At 34.5% G+C, this 27830-nt stretch overlaps 1 protein-coding gene across 1 annotated transcript; it reads right to left on the bottom strand.

Annotated features, from left to right (window-relative positions):
* Positions 1-20215: 20215 nt before the first annotated feature.
* On the bottom strand, positions 20216-24241 carry LOC25481372 (calmodulin-binding receptor kinase CaMRLK). Its single transcript, XM_039830285.1, has 2 exons — positions 22499-24241; positions 20216-21359 (listed from the first exon to the last, which is right to left on the bottom strand). Exons 1-2 carry the CDS (start codon positions 23946-23948, stop codon positions 20719-20721), a joined length of 2091 nt encoding a protein of 696 aa, XP_039686219.1. The 5' UTR covers positions 23949-24241; the 3' UTR covers positions 20216-20718.
* Between the last annotated feature and the right edge of the window lie 3589 nt (positions 24242-27830).

The following is a 27830-nucleotide window of genomic DNA, read 5'->3' as shown; positions in this document are numbered from 1 at the left end:
TAGATGGTGGTATTGTTAATTTTAGATTCAAAGGGTTTGATTATGTAGATTTTGTTTAAGTTGAAATGTGAATTTTTGATAGAAAAAAAAAAGTTGGGTTTTATTTTATTTTATTTTATAAAGATGATGAAGGATGAATGAAGATGAAGATGGGGAAGAAGATGAAGAAAGTAAATAAATTAAATGTTGGTGATACACTATAAAATCTGGTAGATCTCTCTTATCCAACGATCTCTATTTTGAGGGGACCACGTTGATTAACAACAGATGAGTTAAGGGATGTATTTGAGAAAGTTAAAAGTTATAGGACCAAATTGAATAAAAGAAATAAGTTAAAGGACTGACAGATCTATTAAGCCAATCTCTGATGTAATGAAATCTTACTTCAATATGCTTGTTTTCAGTGGCGTTGACAGGATCTGGATAAGGAAGTTTAACCATTCACATACACGTTGTAACACCCCGTTTTCCCAACTTGATTTTTTTTGTTGCATAAATCAGGGTAAAACAACTAAACAGGATGCTACACTTCTTTCAAATATGAATATAATAAAATTACTATTTATTTCAATTATCATATGTCATCAAATTAAATCTCAATGCAGCGGAAAACAACTAAGTTCAACTACGGCCTCAACTTAAACAACTTAATTAAAATCCAGTTTAAACAAAACTTCAACATAAAATCATGATAAATACGTAACACATGGAAAACAAGCAAATCTTCATTCTGTTACGTATCAGAGCGATCCTAAGGCGATGACACGTGAGAGAGTCATCTCACTTCAACAACAGCTATTCTTGATTTCCTGCAAGTTACCCAATTGTAAAGGCAACATTTCCAAGCAGAAGGGGTGAGATTTCACATTCAATTATAATAAGCATATAATTCATCAAATGCATTTAACAACTTAAGCTTCATCAATTAATAACATTAACTCTTCATATAACACTTCATTAAATCATCGATCAACTTCTAGTCATCATTAATATCATATTTATCACCTCATATAACAACATAATCATCACATCATAACATCATCATGTAACAGCATAATCATCACATCATAAACATCGTCATAATATAACATAAACATCACATCATAAACATCATCTTATAACATCATATACTTCACATCATAAACATCATCATATAACAACATAAACAACAACGATTAACAAATATTAATACTTCATATAGTTATTCATTAACAACTCATTGATAAATTACAACTTAACGACAACGACAATGCGACTTCAACAACTTAAACTCGACAAATGCAACTTCAACTTCTTAATCATGCATGTGGTACCAACCAGGGTATCAAGCCCCCAACGTATTGAGCGTAAATAGGCTCACAGGGCATCAAGCCCTCAACGTATTGAGCGTAAATAGGCTCAGGGCATCAAGCCCTCAACTTACAGGGCATCAAGCCCTCAACATAATATGTATAAATATACATTACAGGGCATCAAGTCCTCAACTTAAATGAGTATGCATGGACTCAACGTCTTACAACTTAAACAACTTAGACACCTCATATGACTCCAATAATTTGGATCAACATCTTACAACTTAAACAACTTAGACCAACATTAGCATCCTAATCACGACAGCAAGGCAACAACATTAAATAATATGCAGCAAGTCAACATCAACAATAATCATCCAATATAACCATTATAACTTCATATCAACATTTTTCACAACATAGCATCATTAATAATAGAGATGTGTTATTTGAACAACCTTTTGATAGACAACTTATTTGACAACCATAAATTTACAAAGAAAAAGTAAGTTTTAGCACAAATATCAAAGTAATAGAGAGATAAAGTGAAAACATATGTGAGTATGAGAGAGAAAGTTGTCGCAAAAGTTGTTACAAAATGGTTGTACAAATATCATTTCTCTTAATAATAACAACTTGAATGATATAACAACATTATTTTCTATATCATACCTTTTCCACATAAATATATGTAACTCAAATTATTCAACAACAACATTCACATAATATATGTATTTCAAATTATCCAACAAAGATATTCACGTCAAACCAAATTAGATCCATCACAACATATGTTAAATACTCTTAAACAGCCTAGTTGAACTCATAGTACTTATAGTTTTGAGGTTTGGAATTATTCCTTAAGTTTTGGATTAACTTAGAAACGGTTATGCTGAATTTTCATAAGATTTCACTAAGACCTCCTTGGAGTATTTTCATCATATCTCAAGAACCAAAAATCATTTTCACGTCAAACCAAATCCACTGGAAAGCTAACTCAATTATCTACAACTTTCATGTTTACATCAAAGGCCAATTCAAAACAGAAATGTGTGAAAAAGACGCAAGAACATGAAACAGGACGTGTTGTCAGAGAGCAACTCGAGAAAAACCCACTTTTCACCCCCAAAATCCCAATTTTAACTTCCCTATGCCCAAATTTGATCCAAAAACTTGTCTAACCATTTCTATACATGTTAAGGCACTCAAAACCATATAAAACATTGCACTAAAAATAACTCATGATCTGGACATCACTTCTACACAAATTCAACGAATTTTATACTCTATTAACAACCAATTACAACTTCAAAACCTAATTCCCAAATTCCCATAACTACAACCTACAACATGCTAAACTCAATTTCAGAATTATACAACTTAGAATTAGAGAAAGTTAGTCCCACCCTTACCTTAAATTAGATGATTGGACTCTACAAGATTGCTCATCTTCTCACAAGATTCTTCTCTTCTTGACTTCTCTCTTCTCTTATTGTAGCTTATGTACTTTTTTTGAAGGGATCGTAGCTTATGTAATTATTTTAATAATATAAAAAGTTATGATGTGTGAAAAAAATTTAATTCATTTCAAATTATTAAAATAAGGTAATTAAATTTTAAAATGGCTAACCAGATAACACAAAGCAAAACCACTCGTTTGTCATCGATTCAGTTTGAATAAAATTTCATTTTTGGAAAACTTATTATAATTTTTTACCGTTCCAAAAAAATACTCTTGAAAAATTTATATAAGTTGTGAAAATCGGAAAAGTTAAAATAAGTTTTCTGAAAATAAGTGTGTACCGTAAAATTTTGAAAAAGTTTTATGGTTTGTATTTGAAATTTTGAACACTTACTCTCTCTTTCCTTTCGTGAAAACATTGAATAATTTGGAGAAAAAAGTGAAAAAGTGAGGATTTTAGTTTATATATGAAAACAAAATGGACAATTCATGTAAAATGTAAGGATGATGGTATAAATGTTCGGTACAAGATTAAATTTTCTAAGAATAATACTTCATCCGTCCGTTAATAGATGACCTAGTTGACTTTGACACACATACCAATGCATATTTTTTATCTTTAATTATCTATTTAAAAAATTATGAAAATTTAATATTTTAAAAATATTCATCGAGACGAATCCAACATCTTATATGATATTATTTATCTTTGTATATTAGTATAAAAATACGATCAAAGTATGTCAGATCAAAAAGGTACATTGTCAAACAGATCATCTAATAAAAGATAGAGGGAGTAATAACAAGAGGTGTCAATTCAAATCGGTCCATCTGGTTCGACAGAAAAGGACATTTATTTTCTCATCCTTTGTAATGTGTGTTCCAACAAAATACCTCCATTCAGATTATACATCAAACAGGGTATTTTGCAAAATTTGGAAGGCACATGAAAAATAAGGAAGGTGGAAAAAGAAATTCTGAAAATATTTTCAGAGTTGGTTTGAGCCCATAATTGTTACTAGTCAGTTCTTCATAGCCAGAGGCCAAAGTCCAAACAGATTGGTCCATTGGCTCATTTTCTGAAGGAATTTTGTTTTTTGATAGCTTTTAAAATATGATGTTTTTTTTTCCCTCAAAAAAAATATATGATGTTTTTATTCTGTAGAATAAAATGTTTTTTTTATTGTACCAAAAAAAAAGTTTTTATTTGAAAAATTATAGTGTGATGTTTAAAATGTAATGTTTATATACGAAACATAATATAATAAATCACGTTATAAAATAATACTATTTAGTCCACCTAAAAAAATCAACTATTTAGTCTTTTTTTTTGTGCTGCAACTATTTAGTATTTAATTGCTACCCTCTCCAACTTAGTGTTTAAAATATATGCTAGATATAGTTAGAAACTTTTTAGAATTGGTTTGAAGTAGTTAGAAGTTAGCCATGCATAGGTGAAAGTTTATAATGTTAGCTACATTGGAATCAATATATAAAAGTATATCCATCCTAATTGTATCAAATTTTTATTTTATTACTTCTAAATAATTCATCTTTATTCAATTTATTTTTCTTACTTGGGCTCAACCATGCTTCTACGGTATATAAAAAGAATCAGTAATTCTTAAAGTATGTAAAATATGATGTAATTATAGTCGGTAAAGTATATAAAATATCATACAATTCTAGTCGGTAAAATATCATATTAATAGACATGATATGATTAGAAGATAAATAAGGATAAAATATTATAGTGAAATGAAAGACATTTATCGGACATGTAATAAAGAAATTTGATAGCATTACTTTATCCTATTATATGTTAGTAGAGACTTGTTAAATGTTAATAACATGATATCGATAAAAAAAAAATATTATATTGTCTCTGTGAGCATAGCTCAGTTGGTAGGTATATGCATTATTATATGCAGAGGCCGGAGTTCGAATCTCGAACACCCCACTTATTCACCTTGAAAAAGATGAATTCTACCCACTAGACTACCTGACAAAAAAAAAAATATTTAAATGACAAAATTATGGCTGTGCAACAAAAACATAGTAAGGAGACAAAAATTAACTGTCAATATAAAAAAATAGTAAGGAGACAAAAATTAATGAACAAAATTGAATCGATTGAGAATAAGAAGTTTTTTTTTTAATGGCCGGGGTTTGAACCCCAAACCTTACATATATTATGCATTGTCCTAATCAACTGAGCTAAGCTCACCAGGACATGAAGCTCTATGCACAACAAGAAAGTCACTAATGAATAATAAACAACAACAATAAAAGATAAAAGTTAAGAAGCATAAGATTCGTTGGAATTGATTGGGAAAAAAAATTGAAATTGACTGGGATAGAATTGATTGGCAAAAAAATCGAAAAAAAGATGAAAAAAAGGAAAAATTTGAGGAACGTAGAAGCGGTAAAAATTAAGTGAAAAAAGAAACTGAAACATGATTTTGGAATAGAATCGTTGGAGAGGGTGGGAGTCGAAGGAGGTCTTTTGAAGAATTTAAGATACGCAGGTCGGTCAGCGGTGCAATCCACAAGAGGATCCCACCAATCAGCTTCCATGCGACTTACAGTTTTCTCTTCCGTCGACTCGCACACATGCCACAGCCCTTGGTCTGTGTTATAAGACGAATCAAATGGGGACCCCACCTGCCGACGCCTGGAGTGCGCAAGTACTGAGGTATGCCGAATAAGCGCGTTACCATCCACAATCGTGATGACGAGGTCTCCGCGAGCATTTCAATAATTCGGGTTTGGGCCACCATCACAATCCGTGTCGACCGGTATCCCGAGCCGATTGGAGGACCGACATAAACCGTTCCACATCCGAGCGAGAAACATCGCCGACCCCATCCGCTTCCCTCCCAACAATTTCAAGAACTCTCTGACTCTCTTTTCAAAGTCATTTTCATCTTTCCCTCATGGTACTTGTTTGCTATCGATCTCTCGCCAATATTTAGCCTTGGAAAGAATTCACCACCCGATTGAGGTGCATTCCCAAACTGAAGGTGAAAAACACAAGAAGGGGGGGTTGAATTGTGTTTTCTTTTTCTCTTAAAAAATACTTCTTCTGATAAAACTTCAGAAGCAGTTTGATTGCTTCTGATGAAATGATCAGAGTCAGATTGCAGCGGAAAAGAACAGAGCAGAGAAAAGAAAGACAAAGACACAAGCAGTTATCCTGGTTCCTTCCACAACACGGAAGTAGTCCAGTCCCCCTTGCACTTCCAAGGAGATTTCACTATAATCACAAAGATTACAACTGCTCAATACTTTCTAAGTATGAGACTTCACAAAAATGCTCAAGCACACACGCAAGAGTCTTCCAATGCTCAAGCACTAAGCAAGAGACTTCTAATGCTCAAGCACGCAGGCAAGAGACTTCTAATCAAACAAAAATACAGAGAATTGAGTTTGAATTGAACACTTGATATACAATCAGTGGTGTTCACAATACAATACATAAAAGACTCTAGACTTTGAATTTCTAAGATGTATCAAATCAGTGCAGAAATTCAGTGTGCTTTGTAGAATCAAATTGACAGAGTTTTGGCGCTTTTGAACTTATGTATCTCTATCTACAATCTTCAAGTCTTCACTCCTTTATATAGAGGCGTGAAAGAGACGTTGAGATAATCAGCACGTCTAAAGAGTCGTTTGAAATCCTTTGATTATCCACCAGTGATCCTTTGCCTGATTTGGGTGTAGTCCTTTGAAGAATAAACTTCAAATTCATTCCCATCTTGAGTGTACAAATTCTGCAGGCATGGCTGTTGTTTTGTCTTGTAGCGTAGACAGAAAACAGAGTAGTGGAGGTAATGGTTGTACACTTGTACTTTGTCAACTCTATTAATGAGAGACAAGTGCTCAGTGCTATCCATATATCCGTTGATACCTTCCTTTCAATTCTTCGTTCTTCTTTGATAAGACTGAATTGAGAATCAGCTACTTTGAATCTTTAGTTTGATTAAAGGATCAAACATAGCTTCTGGTGAAGATATTGCTTCTGATGAAAACTTTTGCTTCTGATGACCTTCTGCTTCTGATGACGTCATCTCTTCAGAAGCAGTTTTCTTCAGATGCTCAGAATTTCTTTTTCTTTCCATTGTTCTTCCAAGACCTATTGAAATAACTTGAGTAGCCTTTGGTCCTGTACACTTGAACAATTATTAGTAATAACCAATTGACAATTTTTAATACCTTGTTATCATCAAAACTTAATAAGGTTCATTGTGAAACACATTTTGTTCCAACAATCTCCCCCTTTTTGATGATGACAAACAATAGTATTTAAAATGTTCAATTGTTGTTGATCTAATTAATAAGTTGACCACTGGGATAGAGGTTTGTAAGCTCCCCCTGAGTCTAATAGATCTTTAAGGTGAGGTTTGTAAGCTCCCCCTAAGTTCTATTCTTATTAATTAAATTTCAATAAAATACTCATAAAATCAAATCAGAAGTATTTAAAAGAAATTTAGAAGTGGTTGTAGTGGGGCTCAGTGCCTTAAAAATACTATACATTTACTCCCCCTTTTGTCATCAACAAAAAGAATAGAAACAAAAGAAAGAGTATCAGAGCAAAACAAAACAAAAGAATAAACATATAACCTTTAAAAATAGTATTTCAGAGCAAGCAGCATTAAATATCATCAGAGTTAAAGCTTGTAAAACATATTGAAGGTGAAAAAGCACAAGATCCAGAAACAATGATAATATATATATATAGAAAAGTTGAGATACAAATGCAGTGCAACTAAAGTACTTAGAACAAAAATTAAAACAAGCAAAAAAAATGTGCAACTAAGGTTGGGTTTGCTTGTACATCTGTTCCAATAGATACTTGATTTGCTCATCCTTCTTTTTGAGTAGCTCATCCTTTTCCCTCATTCTTCTTTTGTATCCAGCATGAATTCTTGTTGCCCTTGAGATGTACTCTTCTTCTGGATAGAAAGGAGTGATGTCCAGCAGAGGCACGTAATTCAGCTCTTTCACTCTAGCTGCTTCATGCATATCATCCAACAACTTTTGCAGCATGGCAGAGTGAGATGAGACACACTTAGAACTTAGCTTATCCAGCAGGTCATCAAAACTCTTTTTCAGATCCATCCATTGATCAAGATAGTGAATAGGAGGTACAGGAACTGTTCTGCGAAGAATCAGTGTCTGAATCTCATCACTAAGCTTGATTAACTGTTCATCTATATACTCAGATTCAAGGATATAGTCAGGGATGGTTGAAGGTTCAGATTGAGTTGTATGAGATGTGGAGGGTTGGTCAGAGGCTGTTTGTTGGTCAGAAGAAGTTAGGTCAATTATTGGTGGTTCTGGTTCTGTTGATTGATGGTCAGAAGCAACTTGTTCAGAAGCAACTTGTTCAGAAGCATCTTGTTCAGGAACAGTTTGTTCAGGAACAGTTTGCTCAGGAACATTTTGCTCAGGAACAGTTTGCTCAGGGATGGTTTCTGTTTGTTGGTTTTCTAACACAGTCTTTCCAGGGACTGTCTTAGAGGCCTTTGTAGGTGTAGGTTGCATTTCACCACCTAAGTGTTTTTCTAATTTGTGAATGGTTGAGGATTCTTGTTGTTGTTGGGGGATTTCTGAAGTAGTTGCTTCTGAAACTACTTCAGAGGCTCTTTGTGGAGTTTGGTTATTTGGTGAGTTTGTTTGGGTGGGTTCAGGTTGTTGTATACTAACAGGTTCTGGAATATCTGGATATAGTGGATGAGTAGTAGGCAAATTGAATTTCTCACACAGTTTAATCCTATTTTTGGAAAATTCTATTTGAGTTCTCTCATAGTCAAGTGTTCCAAATTCTGTTAGTTTGGTAGGTTTGGTTTTTAGAAGCTTGTCTATGTGTTGGCTAAGGGGTTGGTCATCTGATTCTGTTGATATGAAGAGGGTGAAGAGGGTAGAGATGGAATCTGAGTATAGATGTCAGGTTTGGATGAATTACCTGAAGATTGAGCTTCTGGATGAACTGCTTCTGGAGCTTTTGAAACTGGTTCTGATGAAGTTGCTCCTGAAGCTTGCTTATTCTTCAAGGCTTGAGAAAGCAGAGTTGCTCCATACTGAACAGTTTCTAACTCAGACGCTAAAGCAGCAATGTCAGGAGTAGGCACATACCCTGCAGCCTTGAGACGCTCATCCCTTTCTTTCTCAAACACTTCCTTCAACCTTTTCTTCTCTGCTATCTTGGATGCAGAGTACTCCTTAGCATACTGCTTTACTTCTTCAGTCATTTCAAAACTGGGCATGACTATAGGCTCTGAAGTTATAGTCCTTTTTGCCTTCTTGGGGCTTGAGTCTTCATCCCAGTTTTCTTCCAATTCTTCCAACATTTCTGCCCTTCGTCCTTCAGCTGTCTTCAGATTCCTTGAGGATCTCTTCCTTTTGATGGTCTTAAGAGCAGCTTCTCTTTTCTTCTTGGGACTTAGAGGCTCTTCAGAAGCAGCTTGCTCAGAACCTGTTTGTTCAGAAGCAGGCTGTTCTGCTGTTTCTTGAGCATTCCTTGTCCTTTTTGAGATAAGAGGGACATCATCCAAATCCTCCACTTCCTCAAGAATGGTGGACATAGCATATTTTTCCTTCTTGGCTTTCTTATGCTTCTGAGCACCCTCCTCAGTAGCATCTTCAGCAAGGTATTCTTCCTTGGTGATCTGCTTCTTCTTAGATTTTCTGCCTTTGGCCACAGGCAGATCACCACCATACATTTCTTCAGGGACATCTTTCAAGCTGATCTTCAGATTGTAGGTTTTGTAGAAGTCCAAGATGTAGGCTCTCTGCACATCCAGGGGATCCTTCTTGCAGATGGGGATGTGATGAGTGACTAGATCAGATATTGCATCAGATTCACGCATATCAGAATCTAGTTTCTTGAGAGCATTTGCTGGAATCAGTTTCATCTTCACAAGTGTTGATGCATTGATTATCTTCCCAGTTACTGCTCCCAGCTTCTGGTTATCATAGATGCCCACATCCTTCAAGGCACTTAGAAGTCCTCCTTCTTGAAAGATTACAGAGAGTAGTCTTCCATAAGGAACAAACTTTCTGTTTTCCATTTGACTCTTCTTTAGTTCCTTGATCATGTATTTGAACATGTACTTTGGAACATTCATCGTTGTTTCCTAAGTGATGGTGTGATGCAGAAAGACTTTATGACCAAGAGAGGGTTGATCACTTCCTCCACCTTTGGGAAAGATGTTTTCATTCTGGATCTTCAGCAGCATTTTCTTCTCAATGCTCAAAGTGCTGTAAGGTTGAGCAACCTTAGACCCATAGATGGTCTCATTGACAATTTCCTTCCAAGAGCTGGTTCTTGGATTAGGAATTTCTTCTCAAAAGTATTTGCCAGAAGTATCCCTTCCCATGGCTTGAGCAATAATCTGCTCATTTATGGTTACAGGAATACCCATGACATTTGATCTAATCTCTGTGCCGGTGAAGGAGAGTAGACCCATTTCTTCTCTGGTTTTTCCCTTTAGAGTAGGATCAACCAGAATCAGTTGAGCTTCTTCCTGTCTAGCAGCTTCAATGTCAAAGACTGAAGCTCTTACCCAAAATTGTCTGACCAGAACTTCATAAGTTGGACCATTGAGAAGACTGAAGTAACCCATCATCTTCTGCTTCTTGTAGAATCTTACCAAGTCGCACCCATGGTGAGTTAGAGAAGCGAAATCCACTGGATTTTCCGCTTGAATGATTAACTCCCATTCCTCAATAGACATAGTTCTTCCTTTGATTTCATATGCTTGAGTATCTATATCCATATTTGATGAAGAACCACCAGCAGAACTTGAAGATGCCATAGATTTGAAGTAGTTTTAGGGTTCTAAGGTGTTTTGAGAGGATGAGTGAATGCGCTTACTTTCGCAGAGGGTTGAGAAGAAAATAGAAAGTGTTTGTCGTGAAGTGAGTAGTGTGTGAATTGACTTAGTGTTTTTAATAAAACGTTTGCAATTCAGAAGGGACAAACAAACACAGCATTAATGACAAATTGGGGGAGCGTGTAAGTATGTTAAAAAGCGAATAAAACATCATTGCCCTTTTTTTTGTTATACTCCAATACAAATAGACCACGTCAGAGACTCTTCAGAAAACTACCTTTTGGGTAATGGGACAGCTGTTACATAAAGTAACTACCAACGTTCCCACTAACCATGCTATTCAGAAGCAAAGAATAACACTTCTGAAGTTTTAGTGCTGACGTCATCTTCAGAAGCACATTTTCCTCAGAACCTCAGTTAAGAGCTTCTGATGAACCAAATGCTTCTGAATAAACTTCAGAACCAAACTTCTTATTCAGAGGCAAGCAATTTTTCAATCAGACACAAAATGCATGTTCAAATTTTTCTTAATAAAATCAAATCTTTCAACAGATAAAGGTTTTGTAAATATATCAGCCCATTGATGTTCAGTATCAATGAATTGTATATCTAAAATCCCTTTTTGAACATAGTCTCTGATAAAATGGTGTTTGATTTCAATATGCTTGGCTCTTGAATGTAGAATTGGATTCTTTGACAAACAAATAGCAGCAGTATTATCACAATAAATGGGAATACTGTTAGCATTAATCTGATAGTCTTCCAACTGATGTTTCATCCAAAGTAGTTGTGTGCAACAACTTGCAGCTGAAATGTATTCTGCTTCTGCTGTAGACATAGCAATAGTTGCTTGTCTTTTGCTTGCCCAAGATATCAGATTCTCTCCCAGGAATTGACAATTTCCACTGGTTGATTTTCTTTCAATCCTATCACCAGCATAATCAGCATCACAGAATCCAATCAACTTATAATCTAGGGATTTCCTATACAGGAGTCCAAGATTAGTTGTTCCTTTCAGATACCTGAAGATTCTCTTAACTGCAGTTAAATGAGATTCTCTAGGATCTGATTGAAATCTTGCACACAAGCATACACTGAATAAAATATCAGGTCTAGATGCAGTGAGGTATAACAGAGAACCAATCATACCTCTGTATAGCTTCTGGTCTACTACTGTTCCAGTATCTTCTTTGCTTAAGGTGCAGGTTGGATGCATTGGAGTGTTCATCACTTTACAATCTTCTAGCTTGAACTTCTTCAGAAGCTCCTTTGTATATTTTGTTTGATGAACATATACTCCTTCTTTACTTTGGTTGATTTGAATTCCAAGAAAGAATTTCAATTCTCCCATCATACTCATTTCAAATTCATCCTGCATTAACTTAGAAAATTCTTTGCAAAGAGATGCATTAGTAGAACCAAATATTATATCATCAACATATATTTGCACAATCAAAATATCTTTCTTAAGAGTCCTTCTGAAGAGTGTTGTGTCAACTTGTCCTCTTTCAAAATCATTTTTAATTAAGAAATTACTTAGTCTATCATACCAAGCTCTGGGAGCTTGTTTCAAGCCATATAGTGATTTCTTAAGTTTATAAACATGGTCAGGATGCTTAAGATCCTCAAACCCAGGAGGTTGTTTAACATACACTTCTTCTTCAATGACACCATTAAGAAAGGCACTTTTGACATCCATTTGATATAATATTATGCCATGATTAATTGCGTAGGATAGAAGTAACCTGATTGCTTCCAATCTTGCAACTGGAGCAAATGTTTCGGTGTAATCAATGCTTCTTGTTGACTGTAGCCTTGAGCAACAAGTCTGGCTTTGTTTCTGGTTACTTCTCCTTGTTCATTCAGCTTGTTTCTGAATACCCATTTTGTTCCAATAATGTTCTTCTGAAAGGGTTTGGGTACCAGATCCCACACATCATTCCTTTGAAATTGATTTAGCTCTTCTTGCATAGCTAATATCCATCCATCATCTGAGAGAGCTTCTTCAACAGTTTTAGGCTCAATTATTGAAAGCAGTCCTATTAATGACTCTTCTTGTCTAAAATGTGATCTTGTTCTTCTAGGACTATCTTTGCTTCCAATGATTAGCTCCTCAGGATGTGAAGATTTGTGCTTGAATTTAGGTTGAATAACCTGCTGAGTGTTATCTTGAAAGTCCTCAGAAGCACTTTCAATCTGTACTTTTGGGCTAGGTTCTGCTTCTGAATTAGACTCAGCTTCTGGAGTGATTTCAGCTTCTGGACTAGATTCAACTTCTGTATACTTTTCAGAATCAGAAGGTTGATCAGATTCTGATGCATCTTCAGAATCAGTTGTACCTGCATTACTTTCACTTTGCTCTGAAGTTTTACTTCCAGGCTCTCTATCATCAAATTTTACATGCATAGATTCTTCAACACATTGTGTTTCTGAATTATACACTCTGTATGCCTTTGACCTTTCAGAGTAACCTAAAAAGATTCCTCTTTGAGCCTTGACATCAAATTTCTTCAGATAGTCTTTAGTGTTTAAGATGTAACAAGTACATCCAAACTGATGAAAGTAAGAGATATTGGGTCTTCTTCCTTTAAAGAGTTCATATGCTGTTTTCTCCAACATAGGTCTGATATAGATCCTATTTTGAATATAACATGAAGTATTGACTGCTTCTGCCCAAAAATGTTTAGCTAAGTTGTTTTCATGGATCATGGTTCTGGCCATTTCTTGTAATGTTCTGTTCTTTCTCTCTACAACCCCATTTTGTTGTGGAGTTCTAGGAGAGGAAAACTCATGGAGAATCCCATGTTTTTCACAAAAAAGTTCAAATGGCTCATTTTCAAATTCTCCACCATGATCACTTCTGACTTTCAAAATTTTCAATTCTTTTTCAGATTGTATTTGAGTGCAGAAGCTGCTAAACACTTCACATGCATAGTCTTTACTTTTAATGAATTTTACCCAAGTCCATCTGCTGTAATCATCAACAATGACTAATCCATATTTACTTCCATATAAAGATGCAGTGTTAACTGGACCAAAAAGATCAATATGGAGTAATTCTAAGGGTCTGGAGGTTGATACAATGTCTTTAGATTTGAAAGAACTTTTCACAATTTTCCCTTTCTGACATGCACCACAAAGTGCATCTGAATGATAATCAATGTTAGGCAATCCTTTGACCAGTTGTAACTTGCTAATTTTAGAAATTAATCTCCAATTAGCATGTCCCAACCTTTTATGCCATACCCATTTTTTATCATTCATTGACAGAAGGCAAACTACCTTCTGATCAGCCAGATCAGAGAAATTTATTTTATAGACATTCTCAACTCTCTTTCCCTTGAATGTAATGGATTTGTCATCCTTGTTGACTAGTGTGCAGTTGGTCTTACTGAACGTTACATCATACCCATTGTCACAAAATTGACTAATGCTCAATAGGTTATGCTTCAGACCATCTACTAGCCACACATTATTAATTGAGATGGAGGAATTACCAATAGTACCTGTACCAATGATCTTTCCAGTTTGGTTGCCACCAAACTTCACTTCTCCTCCATCTTTCATTGTAAGGGTAAGGAACAAAGCTTTCTCTCCAGTCATGTGCCTTGAACATCCGCTGTCTAGGTACCATGACCTTTGTTTCTCTCTTGCCCTTAAGCACACCTGCATTTTTGGCCAATTCAGATTTAGGTACCCATATCTTCATGGGTCCTTTTGGGTTAGTTTTGGAGGTTTTACTTTTCCTCCCTTGTACCTTAGGGTGAATGCTGAGTGGCTTCTGATCATTCAATACTTTAGGTTTGACACCTTTTGGTATTGTTTTCTCAGAAGCAGTAGCTGCTTTGTTCTTCTGATCCTTTTGTTTTGGGATTTTAGATTCTGGTTTAATCAGATTCTGATGAACAGGTTCTGATCTTTTCAGAATTTTAATCTTTTGACTCTTAGGATCAGATTTTGTCATTACCTTGATCTTAAGGTTTTCTGGCTTTGATGTGATCTTAGCCTGTGAACCAGAAGCTTCAGGTTTTGACTGAACAGCAGTTATAGCATTTCTACCTTCAGGCACAAAGGTGGATTTCAATCCATCCTTGATACAATCACAGTAGCTCTTGAGACTGTATTCTTTGGATTTCTCCTCAGAATATCCAATCCCTTTGCCTTTGTTCTTGTATGTGCTGTAGATCATAGAAGCAACTTTGCTTCTGTCTATTCCAGCCATAATAAAATCATCCAAGGCAATCTCATGTTTATTGCCTGAACCTTTATCACATTTTTCTTGTAGCTTCTGACAGAGACTCTTGAGTCTATCTTCATATGTTGTTGATATGAGGTTAAACCCTTTGAGTTCTTCTTCAGAAGCTTTCAGTTCCAATAGAGTTGACTTTTGTTGTTTCATCAAATCAACATATTTTTCTTTTAAATCTGTCAACTCATTGGTTCTGTGTTCAAACAGTGATAAAAGTTCTTTTAGAGAATCAACAAGTTCTTGTCTAGGGATTTTGGAATATACCTCATTTTCATCTTCTGAATCTGATTCAGCTTCTGATACTGCTTCTGATGATACTGTTGCCACTAACCCCACGGCTGCCTTAGCATCATCATCAGCTTCTTCTTTATCAGAACCAGATTCACTATCCAAATCTTCCCAGGTCGCCATCAAGCTCTTTTTGATTTGCTTTCTGAATTTACTGGAGTTGAAGCTTGATTTCTTGGATTTGCCTTTAAACTTCTCCTTCTGAAGATCAGGGCAATCAGCAATGAAATGACCAGGCTTCTTACAATTGAAGCATCCCTTCTGATCTTCTTTCTTGGAGTTCTTGTAGCTACCTCTCTTGCTCAATAATTTCTTCTGCTTCCTTGCCAGATACTCAAGCTTGTTGGACAGCATAGCCATTTTTACAAATTGATCTTCATCAGAATCTCCATCAGGTGATTCTTCTTCAGATTCACTGGCTTTGTAGGCTTTGGAAGATTTTGAGATCTTTCCTTTAGATGGTAAAGCAATGGATTTACTCTTCTTAGAGGTTTCATGCTCATTTAAACTCATTTCATGCACTTTGAGTGAGCTAACAAGATCTTCAACACTTAAAGTATTTAGATCCTTAGCTTCCTCAATAGCAGTTACTTTGGGTCTCCATCTTGAAGGTAAGCTTCTCAAAATCTTACTAACATGATCAGAAGCAACATAGCTTTTCTTCAGTATTTGCAATCCAGAAACTAAAGTTTGAAATCTTGAGTACATTTCTTCTATACTCTCATCATCCTTCATTCTGAAAAGTTCATACTGATGAACTAGCATCAAAGCTTTAGCCTCTTTTACTTTCTTGCTGCCTTCAAAGTTTGCACATAGAGAAGCAAACATAGCCTTCGCAGTAGATTTGTCACTCATTTTCATGTATTCGGTGCGAGGTATAGAAGCCACAATGATTCCTCTTATCTTGTGGTGTTTCTTATAAAGCTTCTTCTGAGCAGGAGTATGTATTCTTCTGTCTATAGCAGCTCCTTCTTCATCCAAATCCAGATCATCAACTCCATCTTCCAGTATGTCCTATAACTCTTCATCCAATCCCATGATAAAGCTGTACATATTAGTTTTCCACCATGAAAACTCTTCTGGATCTCCATTAAACTTTGGAGCTTTTCCAGAGTCTGTTTTCTTGTCAGCAGTATCATAGTCATGCTTGACACTTGTGTATTTTGTAGTAACTGATTCCTCATCTCCAGACATGTTTTTCTAATAGATCTTGAACTGTAACACGGTTAAGTGCTGTGATAACAGAGCAAGCTCTGATACCAATTGAAGGTGAAAAACACAAGAAGGGGGGGTTGAATTGTGTTTTCTTTTTCTCTTAAAAAATACTTCTTCTGATAAAACTTCAGAAGCAGTTTGATTGCTTCTGATGAAATGATCAGAGTCAGATTGCAGCGGAAAAGAACATAGCAGAGAAAAGAAAGACAAAGACACAAGCAGTTATCCTGGTTCCTTCCACAACACGGAAGTAGTCCAGTCCCCCTTGCACTTCCAAGGAGATTTCACTATAATCACAAAGATTACAACTGCTCAATACTTTCTAAGTATGAGACTTCACAAAAATGCTCAAGCACACACGCAAGAGTCTTCCAATGCTCAAGCACTAAGCAAGAGACTTCTAATGCTCAAGCACGCAGGCAAGAGACTTCTAATCAAACAAAAATACAGAGAATTGAGTTTGAATTGAACACTTGATATACAATCAGTGGTGTTCACAATACAATACAGAAAAGACTCTAGACTTTGAATTTCTAAGATGTATCAAATCAGTGCAGAAATTCAGTGTGCTTTGTAGAATCAAATTGACAGAGTTTTGGCGCTTTTGAACTTATGTATCTCTATCTACAATCTTCAAGTCTTCACTCCTTTATATAGAGGCGTGAAAGAGACGTTGAGATAATCAGCACGTCTAAAGAGTCGTTTGAAATCCTTTGATTATCCACCAGTGATCCTTTGCCTGATTTGGGTGTAGTCCTTTGAAGAATAAACTTCAAATTCATTCCCATCTTGAGTGTACAAATTCTGCAGGCATGGCTGTTGTTTTGTCTTGTAGCGTAGACAGAAAACAGAGTAGTGGAGGTAGTGGTTGTACACTTGTACTTTGTCAACTCTATTAATGAGAGACAAGTGCTCAGTGCTATCCATATATCCGTTGATACCTCCCTTTCAATTCTTCGTTCTTCTTTGATAAGACTGAATTGAGAATCAGCTACTTTGAATCTTTAGTTTGATTAAAGGATCAAACATAGCTTCTGGTGAAGATATTGCTTCTGATGAAAACTTTTGCTTCTGATGACCTTCTGCTTCTGATGACGTCATCTCTTCAGAAGCAGTTATCTTCAGATGCTCAGAATTTCTTTTTCTTTCCATTGTTCTTCCAAGACCTATTGAAATAACTTGAGTAGCCTTTGGTCCTGTACACTTGAACAATTATTAGTAATAACCAATTGACAATTTTTAATACCTTGTTATCATCAAAACTTAATAAGGTTCATTGTAAAACACATTTTGTTCCAACACAAACAACTTGACTCGCTGACAATGCCTCGTGGTGCGACAAGGTCCGAGCACAACGAGGCTCTCACACTCTCTAGCACGCCGTTCCAAGGGACTTGGGCCCGGTCCGCCGCTGAAGACACTTCTCCAAACTACAATTCGAACATTGAGGGCAATTGATTCTCATGGCGGGCTTAGTCCGGTTCTCTCGTCGTTACTAAGGTAATCCTTGTTACTTTGTTTTCATCCGCTTATTGATATGCTTAAATACAACAGGTAGGTTTATGTTATTAGGTTGCTAACCTATGAAAAAAAAAACTAAGGATAAAAGTAACAAAGGGTGAGTAAGATAGGATTAAAAATGAGTTTAATGTATCCTTTTTTATTGGTCCACAAAACACCGGATTAAATTAGGATATGATATCTCTATCATGTGTACCAAACAGATCCTTAGTATCTTAACAACAAAAAGACTAAAATAACAAATTTTATATACTTTACATATTATAAATCCCTTTTATACATTTTGAAAAATAAGTTGAAGAGAAAATGATATTTCAAAAGCAAGTTTATTTGATAAATTCATTGCAACTTTTCACAGATCAATTTTCTAGATCAGTATTGCTGATGTGTTCATCACCTCATACTGTTTGTGCACAATAGATGCATAATTTAGGCTTTATGCTTCCTAAATCCTAATTAAAGAACCAAAAAAGAGAAGCATACCCTAGTAGTGTCTGCCTCAAACGTAAAGATAGTTACAACCCACAGTACTGACTACTGACTAGGACAGAATCGATCTTTTTATCTCACAATCATAGCTCAAAATTCATGAACTAGCTTGCTTTAATCGAAACAAGTCACTGATTTTATTCTAAATTGCAAAGGTCAAAAGCAACTTTGCTTCATGAAAATCTTTCAGAAAAATAGTAAAGTAACAATAATGACTCAATTTAATTTGTAGCATATTTGGCAACAAGATGTACTTGCTAGTGGTATGTATAAAGCAAAAAGCAAAAGAGCTTCCAAACATGAATATTCCACTTTAATGTAAATTCAGATATGGGTGTCCTGTAAGAAATTTACAAACACGAGTATTGAGAATCTTATTTGTGAATTTCATCACTGTAAAATTGTCGTGGAGATTGCTTGAAGAAAGAATAATCAACGGAGATTATGAATATTTTATAGTTTTCTATAACTTTATTAAACTATTAAGTTGGTCTCTATGTTTAATCACTTATCAATTAGATTTCTACATCATAACAACTTACAATCAATACGGTCTTTATATTTAAAAATTTGCTATCAATTTAACATACACTTAGAGGAAATAATATGAATCAAATTTGACGGAGTAAGACCATCCACAATGGTGGTTTCTTCACTTATTTGTGGACCAAATAGATATGGTGCTCGTATAGAAGAAGAGTCCCCCTCCCCATTTTTTTTTTTTGAAGTTTCCCTAAATAAATTGTTTTAAAATAAATGATTTTTTGGTTAAATTTAATGATTTAGAGCTATTGGTGAACTAATTTAATATTGGTTAATGTTATCTCGTGCCTCCAGAACACTGATTAAGGAACAATAAATTAATGGATCCTACTTGTTTTAACTCAATCAAAACGAGAAATTAATCAACTAATTTTGATATAGGATTATTCTTGTTTGGTCACAAAATCATATATAATTTTTTTAGGCACGCTTAGACAATATTAATTCTACATTTTATTTTTATTGAATATGCTATGACCATAATCTTTCAAAAGTTTACGTCACATGGATCGTACATATTTAAATAAGTTTATATAAAATAAACATTAAAATAGATTAACATATCATATCAAACTTTCGAAAAATAAAAATCAAACCTATAAATTAAGCGTGCGACAAATCACAAATTAGACTTATACATTGCAAAGCCCCGACCTATTATCATCTCCGGTGACCATGTTACCTGACATAAACCACTTGATACAAGTAGACATGATAGTTCAACAACCGCCACTTCTAAATTAAAAATATCTCTTTGGAATTGAAATGTAAACACCTGAAAATGATTGCAACGTAATGTTTTCACATTCATGGAAGTTTCTTAGTGGGTGCTTGGTGGACGAACTATTATTTTCTCATGTTCATACATACAGATAATAATGTCTGTAAGATCCCCTTAGTTAAATATTTCATTGATTAACACCATTTTAGAAGTTGACCTCTTAATCATATGCTAAACAACTACGCAACTTTTGAAAGCTAATTATTTGTACATATCCCCCACATGACCATAATTATTTAGCGTACAATATTGACATATCAATAATATTGGACTGACCCTCACTCGAAGAGTCACGACCCCATGAACACGGCACATATATGTGAATGTGACCCTCTTTTGTTTCATTTCAATAAATCAAGCAAGTTATCCTAGAGCAAAGGGATAATTGAAAAAGACATAGGTGATAGGTGCATCTATCTCTTGAGTAAAAAAAAAGAAGAAGTGTACCTATCTCATTCATACCTCTCTTTGTTTCTATTGAGAGAATATTCTTTACAAAAGATAAAATAAATTAACCCATATGAATAAAGTATAAAGTGATATAAAACATTCTCCCCCAAACAAAAAAGTAATAGAAAACAAAGTGAAAGACCTAGTAAGACAAAATCAAAAGGATAAAAAAGAAAAACATATCATAGTAAGTGGGAATCTCTACTCTTTGCATGCTCACAAAAAAAATATACTTCACAACACTCCCATAAGGCATTCATCGATATTTGATTATCCTATCCAACATTTCCCTTCCCTAGTTCCTACCCCACTTCATTTTGTCCACCTTTCTTCCCTTTTTCTTTTTCCTTTTTTTCTCCTAAACTTTTTGGTATATATACATTGCAATCATAATCACCACAAATAAATATTTCAAAAAACAAAACAAAAACATGGTCCAATTTCATCTAGGTTAAACCTCAAACGCTTAAATGCATGTTTGATATCACATTGTGATCCTGACAACACCAATGTGATACCAAACACCCACTAAAAATATCGTGGACCATTAAACATTCCAGAAAAGAGAACAAGTCAATAGTCGAGTCAACTCATTCGAGTCCATTTTTCGGATGAATATCTTTGAGAAGGCCCAAAACTTGCTGCATAGTTGGCCTCTTCCCGGGTGATTCGGCCGTACAAAGGTACGCAACTCGGAGACTCTCCACCATCTGACTCTCCAAGTCACCACCTCCTAGCTTGAGTCTATCGTCAAGCGCCCTCACTCCATGACTTTCTCTTACAAGCTTCCTCACCCAAACCACGGTCTCTGCTGTACCGGGCTTCCCGGTTAGAAGCTCCATAAGCACTACACCAAAACAGTAAACGTCTGTTTCGGTGCTGCAATTTGGAGGACATTGTTGTCCGAATTTTCTAAATCCGAAATCGGCAATACGAGGCTCAAAGTCATCGGCTAGTAGAACGTTTGATGTTACTAGATGTCCATGAACGACGGGCCTTGATCCTGCATGGTGGAGAAATGCTAGACCACGCGCTACTCCTAGAGCAATACGGTGTCGTGTTGGCCACCCCATTTTTTCTGGTGATGATGCTCGTGAACCGGTGCCGTTTTGAATCTCCCATGTGTCGCTACTCCAGTCCTCCACATTAGTCTCACCCGTCGGTAGCTCGTGCATCCATCTGCCTAAATCTCCGTTTGACATAAACTCATACAACACTAGCTTTTCCTTCCCTGTGATTTCAATTAAATTAACAAAACCAGTTAATAACTCAGCCAAATATACATAGAACATTTTTTTGATTGGAAATATAAGTAGAACATAGATGAATGTAACAATGTAATGTTCTTTATTAAGGCAATTCCATTTCTCTATGGTTTGATTCTACCACTGTACATTTTTAGAATAAACAATAACGCCTCCTATTTCATGCAGCATTTCTGTTGCTTGCAAATTCATACATTTCACACAAATGCCAGCAAATCAAACTAAGAATGTAAATATTTTACTACAAAGTAGTGATCTAATCTTCTGCAAAGAAAATATCTAATTTTATAAATTCAGCTCATTAAGTCAGAGAAATTCAATTTCAATATGAATAATAAAGTACAGTTATTTTTCCTTAGTTAGAAAAAACACTACATGTTACTACATTTTTTTCTATATAAGTTGAAACATAATGTTACTGATAATTAATTTTTACCAAAAAATAATACATGTGAGTAAAAATTATCTACATTAATGCTCTTAAACAACCACATGTACTGCTACCAAAAAAACTCCAGCAGTTCTTGTATAGCACTAGTATTTTTATTTTTTGTTACAGCCAGTATATATACTTGAATACTTCACTATAATACTACTATGTACTATAGGAAATAATGTCATTTGTCACTAGTTAAAAGACCAATATTTTCAAATTTGTTGCACATACACCGTAAAAAGCAGAAAACTAGATAGTACTTGTATAAATTTCCAAATGTAATTATAACCATTGCTAGATTTTAGGTAAGGAAATTGTTCCACATGAAGAGAGTGACAATACTAAATATAAAACCCGTGAAAGTCATTTATTGATATCAGCTTAATCCAAAAGAAAGGACACTGCTACAAAAAATAAATCAGAACTTTGGAACCATTAGAAACTATGAATATGATGAAGCATAGACACATACATACATACACTTGAGACAATTAATACTAACACTAATACATTTAACACCGATAATAATTTGAAATCAAAAGATATATCTTTGATATCTTTTATCAAAAAGTGTCGTGTTGATATCAAATATGTCTCTGATATTAGATATATCTTTTATCAAAAGTGTCGATGTTACATAGATTAAATAAACGCATAGAAAATGATTACCTGCGATGCAGTAACCAGAAAGTGGCAAAAGATTGGGATGTTTAAGCTTAGACAAGTCAACAAAAGTATCAACAGCATCATCATGATCAACCTCTCTAGCATTTTCAAGAACCTTAATTGCCACGTGTAACTCCCCAGGTAAAACAGCACGATAAACGGGCCCACATCTACCTTCAGCTAGCTGAGAATCTTTCCCAAAATATGACGTGGCATTCATAAGATCCATGAAACTAATGTTCATCAAAGGTTTCTCAAACATGACAACTGATGCTGAAGTTGGTTCTTTTAGATCAGCTACCCACGATGTTCCAGATTCTGTCTCAAATGCAAACGGTCCAGATTTCTCCATCTTAACGGTTGTTGTTAATCCTGTCATTGGTTTTGATATTGAAATTGCCCATTTGTTTTTTTGAGCTAGTTTTCTTTTTCTTCTGTAACCAAAAAATGCACATAGACATAATACGACAAAAATAAGCGTTGACGCCGAGGTAACAGCTACAATAATCATGGTTTTTGTTTTTGACTTTTGTTTGTGTTTTGGTTTGGTTTGAATTGGTTTTGTCTTTGTCACATGAAGTTGTTGTTGGTGGTGGTGTTTTAGAGTTGATATTGAATTTGAATTTGAATGAATGTTTGGTTTTTTGGTAGTATTGTAGTGGTTGAGATTGAAGTTGTTATGAATGAATGATGATTTTCCAAATTTCTTGATGAAGTTGTTTAGAGAAGTTGAAGATTTGAAGTTGTTGTTTGAGATGTTGAGGAATTTAAGATTGTTTAGAGAAGGAAAATCAGACGGGAAACTACCATTCAAAGAGTTGTTTGAAAGGTTTAAGAAAGAGAGTGAAGTAAGATAAGAAATGGGTTTGATGTTTCCTATGATGTTACAGTTTGATAGATCAAGGTAGTTGAGTTTGGTAAGGTTTTGAAAACCAGAAGGTAGAGTGTTAAGATTGTTGTGTGAAAGGTCAAGGATTTTAAGGTTTTGAAAAAATGAAAGATGAAGTTGATTTGTGAACCTGTTGTGTGAAAGATTGAGATTTTGTAAAGTTGAACCATTTTGAGAAATGGGTTTTGTTTTGAATGCAATGGTTCCACCAAATCTGTTATTTGAGAGATTCACTGTTGATAAATTTGAACTACTTGACCAAAACCAGTTTGGTACTTGACCTTGTAGATAATTACCTGAAAGATCAAGAAACACTAAGTTTGTCATGTTTCTTAGATATCTCCATGAGATGTTGCCACTCAAGTTTTTTGATGGAAGTTCTATGATGTTAATTTGACCCTTTGAACAGTTGAAGCTTTTTGTTTGGAATAAGGTAGTGTTGAATCCTGAGACAGATTGGAAAGCCTTTGATATAAGGTTCTTGTTTTCATTGTTGCATGAAGATGATGATTGTGTGAGACTAATAAGTGTTAGAAGAATCAAGAACCTAAAAAGGTGTTTCATTTTTTTTCTTCCTCTTCTACTTGGTTGCACAATCTCAATCTTAATCTCATGTGGTATTATACTTGAAAGAAAGAAAAGACAGTGAAAAGAGACAGAGTTGGTGGTGTATTGTTGTTGTGGTTGTGTTTGTTTAGTGGGACTGTTTGGTGTTAGAATAGTGAAGTGGGAAGAAACGGTGTTATGTGGTTTAATAACGGAGGAGTTAACGGCACGTGAGTATGGTTATGACTTATGTGTATGGTGAATGAGAGAATTTAATGGAAATTGTACAATGGGAGTTGACTGCTTGAACATCATCATATCATAAACTTGGATATTTAAAAACTGATAGGTGAATTGTACTATTCAATAGTGATGTCACTTAATGAGACTTTTGTTTTGTTTTTCCATTTCAAGTGTTTCTTCATAGATTGTTCATTGTTTTTTTGAACAACATAGATTGTTCATTGTGAAAATTTATTGTGGCAATGATCCTCAAAATTGTAATGGTGAATGTTGTTTTTATTTTTGTAAGAGGTAAAATTGATTTTAGAGGCCTAGATTTAATTAGGATATGATAAAAGAGTAAATATTCAAATTCGTTCTTGAATTTGTAAGGATCAGCTAAATTTGTCATCTAATTTGTCGAAATATCACATTAATCCTAGAAGTTGTCAAATGTCAATCAAATTAGTCTCTCGTCAATTTAAGAGGTTAACGTTGCTTACGTGTTCTGTTAACCTCTCAAAAGATTTGTCAAGTCAGATGTCACACAAGCATATACTAATTTGATCGAAAGTGACAAAATTTCCAACGACCAAATTGATTGATTAGTAGAAAATTGGAACCCTGATTTGTAGAAAAATGGTGTTATACAACGGCTCTTTCTTTCTCAAATCTATAAAATTGGAACTCTAATTTTACAATTTGTCATCTAGAGTTTAAAATCTCCAAAATTCTTCCATTAATTGATGACAACGTTCTTCCTCAATGCTAAAAACTTCAAACCTATTTTTTTTTATTGAATCCTAAATGCAAAAATCCCCAAAATTTATTCAAGCTTTGGTGTTCAGGTTGAATACGAAATGATGGTTGGTGGTAATGGTGAAAGTATTCAACCTAAGAGGAGTAAAATTGAAAAAACAAAAATTGAAAGTGAAAAGTAAAAACTGAAATTTGTTGCGTTTCCATCAAATTGGTCCTTGTACACATGGCTTCGTGGATGACACGTGTGCAACACATCACAACATGCAGGATGACAGCTCAACATAACCAACAGAGATGTTGGACAGAGGGATGGGTTTGATGGACATTCTGTTAAATTCATAGACGAATGAGATATTTCGACAAATTGAAGGATGAATTTGGTTGATCCTTACAAATTCAAGGACGAATTTGGGTATTTACTCCATGTTAAAATGTTTTTGAGTAAGATTGGTTTTGTCTTTAAAATTAATAAAGTTGAAATTTGAAGTTTTTGTTTTTATGATTCCCAAACTTATTACTTAACTCAATTTCTATGAATGTATATAAACAAAATAGAATCAACGATTTAAAATAACTTTTCAAAAATTAATTTTGTTTATTACAGTATAATCTAATGAATATATTATATATTTTTTTGACAAAAATAAATGATATTCATTCATTCAAATTTATAGAGTACATCGATATAATACAAATTTGCTAAAAACAAAAAGGATGAATCTGTGAACAGGCTCACAACATCCATGTTAATAGCATAAAACGGCAAGGTACAAGTGCCTACACATATGACTATATTTAAATCTCCGGAATAGCCATGTCTCCGGATCTGCAACGTGGATGACGCCAAAGTCATTGATTGGATCTGCACTGGATCGAAGCTGATATGACAATATGAACCGATCAAATACCTGAGAGAAACAAGAAAGACAAACAACGTCGCACAAAGACGACGAACAAACCAACGTCGCACGAAGACGACGAAATCACAAAATAAAAAACATAACAGATGTGAAAATCACTTATTTCAATAAAAGAGAAATAGAAAAACGAGTTAAAGGGGCAATTTTGAGTCAAAAATTGACCCTAAATAACCTCTCCGATGAAAAGAAGAAAGAAGTGATGGCTAAAGTTTGAGAATGAGAGAAGAGAAAGAGAAAAAGGCTTAGATAATTATCGAATATATTATATAATTGACAATTGTGGTGGAAGAAAAAAGTATACATATATCCTCCTTAAAAAAAAAAAGTTTACATATTATGGTCCTGAACTCATTATCATCATCATGTACTACATTTTATGGTGAATAAAAGTGATGGGGTCCCGGTTCTTTAATTTGGTGTTCAGATGGCTAGAGAGATGAAAAAGAGCATATGATGTAATGCTAAGTTAAAGTTGTTCAGATCAGCATGCAATAAATTCCTCAATCTCAAACCACAGTTTCACAACACCTCGTGCTTCTACTTTTCAACTCTTCCAGAAACTGCTTCAAACACCATCACAAGATTTGGGCATTGTAGTAAACATCAATCTCAACAAGCCACTTGCTTATGTGTCTATTTCCCTATTGATTGTCTCCGCCGTGTATAATCATATTTGATGCGTATCGGACATTAAATATACGTACTTCTTTTTATCGGAATTCAAATTTTAGTTCGTCACATTATAAAAATCTAATCCTTTACACTAGACTTAAAGACTCTTGATTATCTATATAAATTAATAAATGCTACTAGATTTTAATATAAAATTTACTACACGTTATGCATATTAATCAATTCTTTAAACATGTGTAACATATTTAGATGGATAAAAAATGTTGGTGTTTCTGGATGCAAAATAGAAATACAGAAAAGGAGCTAGTACTTTAAGCACAGGTCAAAACTAAGTTTGCAGTCATCAATTGTTGACATATATGAAGTCTTGAGAAGGATTTATACGATTGTAGCTATTTCTGTATGCCTAGATGTTTGCAAAAAATATTATTTAATTTTGTTTGAGCTGGTTCCATAGTCTTTGCAATGTACTGCAAATTGACTACTCAAAATAGCAAAAGTTGAAGAGTGCTTCCTTCAAGGGATGGGCTAAAATCCTTTTCTGTGTTAGAAATGAAATTATTCTGATGACAGAGCCAGAAGAAATTGGCAATGTATTTATTTAATTTGTCACTGTTTTTCTTGACAAACACTCCTACCTAGCTCATTCAACAAGCAATGAATTATAGTATTCTAGTTTTATTTTTTTTGGACTCAAATTATAGTATTCTAGTTTTATGTGCAAATTTGCATTGCAAACCTCTTTCTAGGCAGCATTCAATTCCCATAAATGAAAGGTTACTTTTTATGTAAGAAAATGTTGATAAAATGGATCTAGGATTAATTATTAGAAAATAAATTATGGTTTAATTTCAGGTATTACGGCTATGAAACACATACACTTTTCGGATTAGGCGTATCCCGATATCAGATACGTGTTGTGTCCGACACCTACACTTGTAATTATACTAAATTATGTAATTTTTTCAAATTATTAGCTGTGTCGACGTATCAGTGTCCGTATTATATCCAGTTCTATGTCCATATCCGTGTTTCATAGTATTTCAGTCAATTTCTAACTTTTCCTTTTGACTAGACAAGTTTTTGCTGGTTTAAACTATGCCTATTCAATTGATTGCTAGAGCTATTAGACAAAAACAAATAGAAACCGATTGATTGCTACATATAGCTAAGTAAACATTACAAAATTGAATAGGCAAATTTGTGGAATAATCAACCTCTATTAAGTGGGACATTTTCTTTCTATCATCTAATTGCTTGGAGAAGCAAATTACCAAGACCTTGACCCAATAATGCATGCCTAGCTAGTCTTCCACTTACTTCTCATCAGTCAACAATATGTCGTTTTTGGTCCCTACCTCAA

Source organism: Medicago truncatula, chromosome 2 (genome assembly GCF_003473485.1).
Source record: "Medicago truncatula cultivar Jemalong A17 chromosome 2, MtrunA17r5.0-ANR, whole genome shotgun sequence".
NCBI classification, from domain to species: domain Eukaryota; kingdom Viridiplantae; phylum Streptophyta; class Magnoliopsida; order Fabales; family Fabaceae; genus Medicago; species Medicago truncatula.
The sequence above is the reverse complement of the archived record's forward strand: the minus strand, read 5'-3'. Positions and strand labels throughout refer to the sequence as shown.

Bases quoted from the DNA above. Each gene is read 5' to 3' on its own strand.
- LOC25481372 (XM_039830285.1), bottom strand. From the start codon at position 23,948: ATGAAACACCTTTTTAGGTTCTTGATTCTTCTAACACTTATTAGTCTC. The intron at 21,360-22,498 runs GTAATCATTTTC...TTGAAATCACAG, and splicing joins TTCTGGTTACTGCATCGCAG to GGAAGGAAAAGCTAGTGTTG.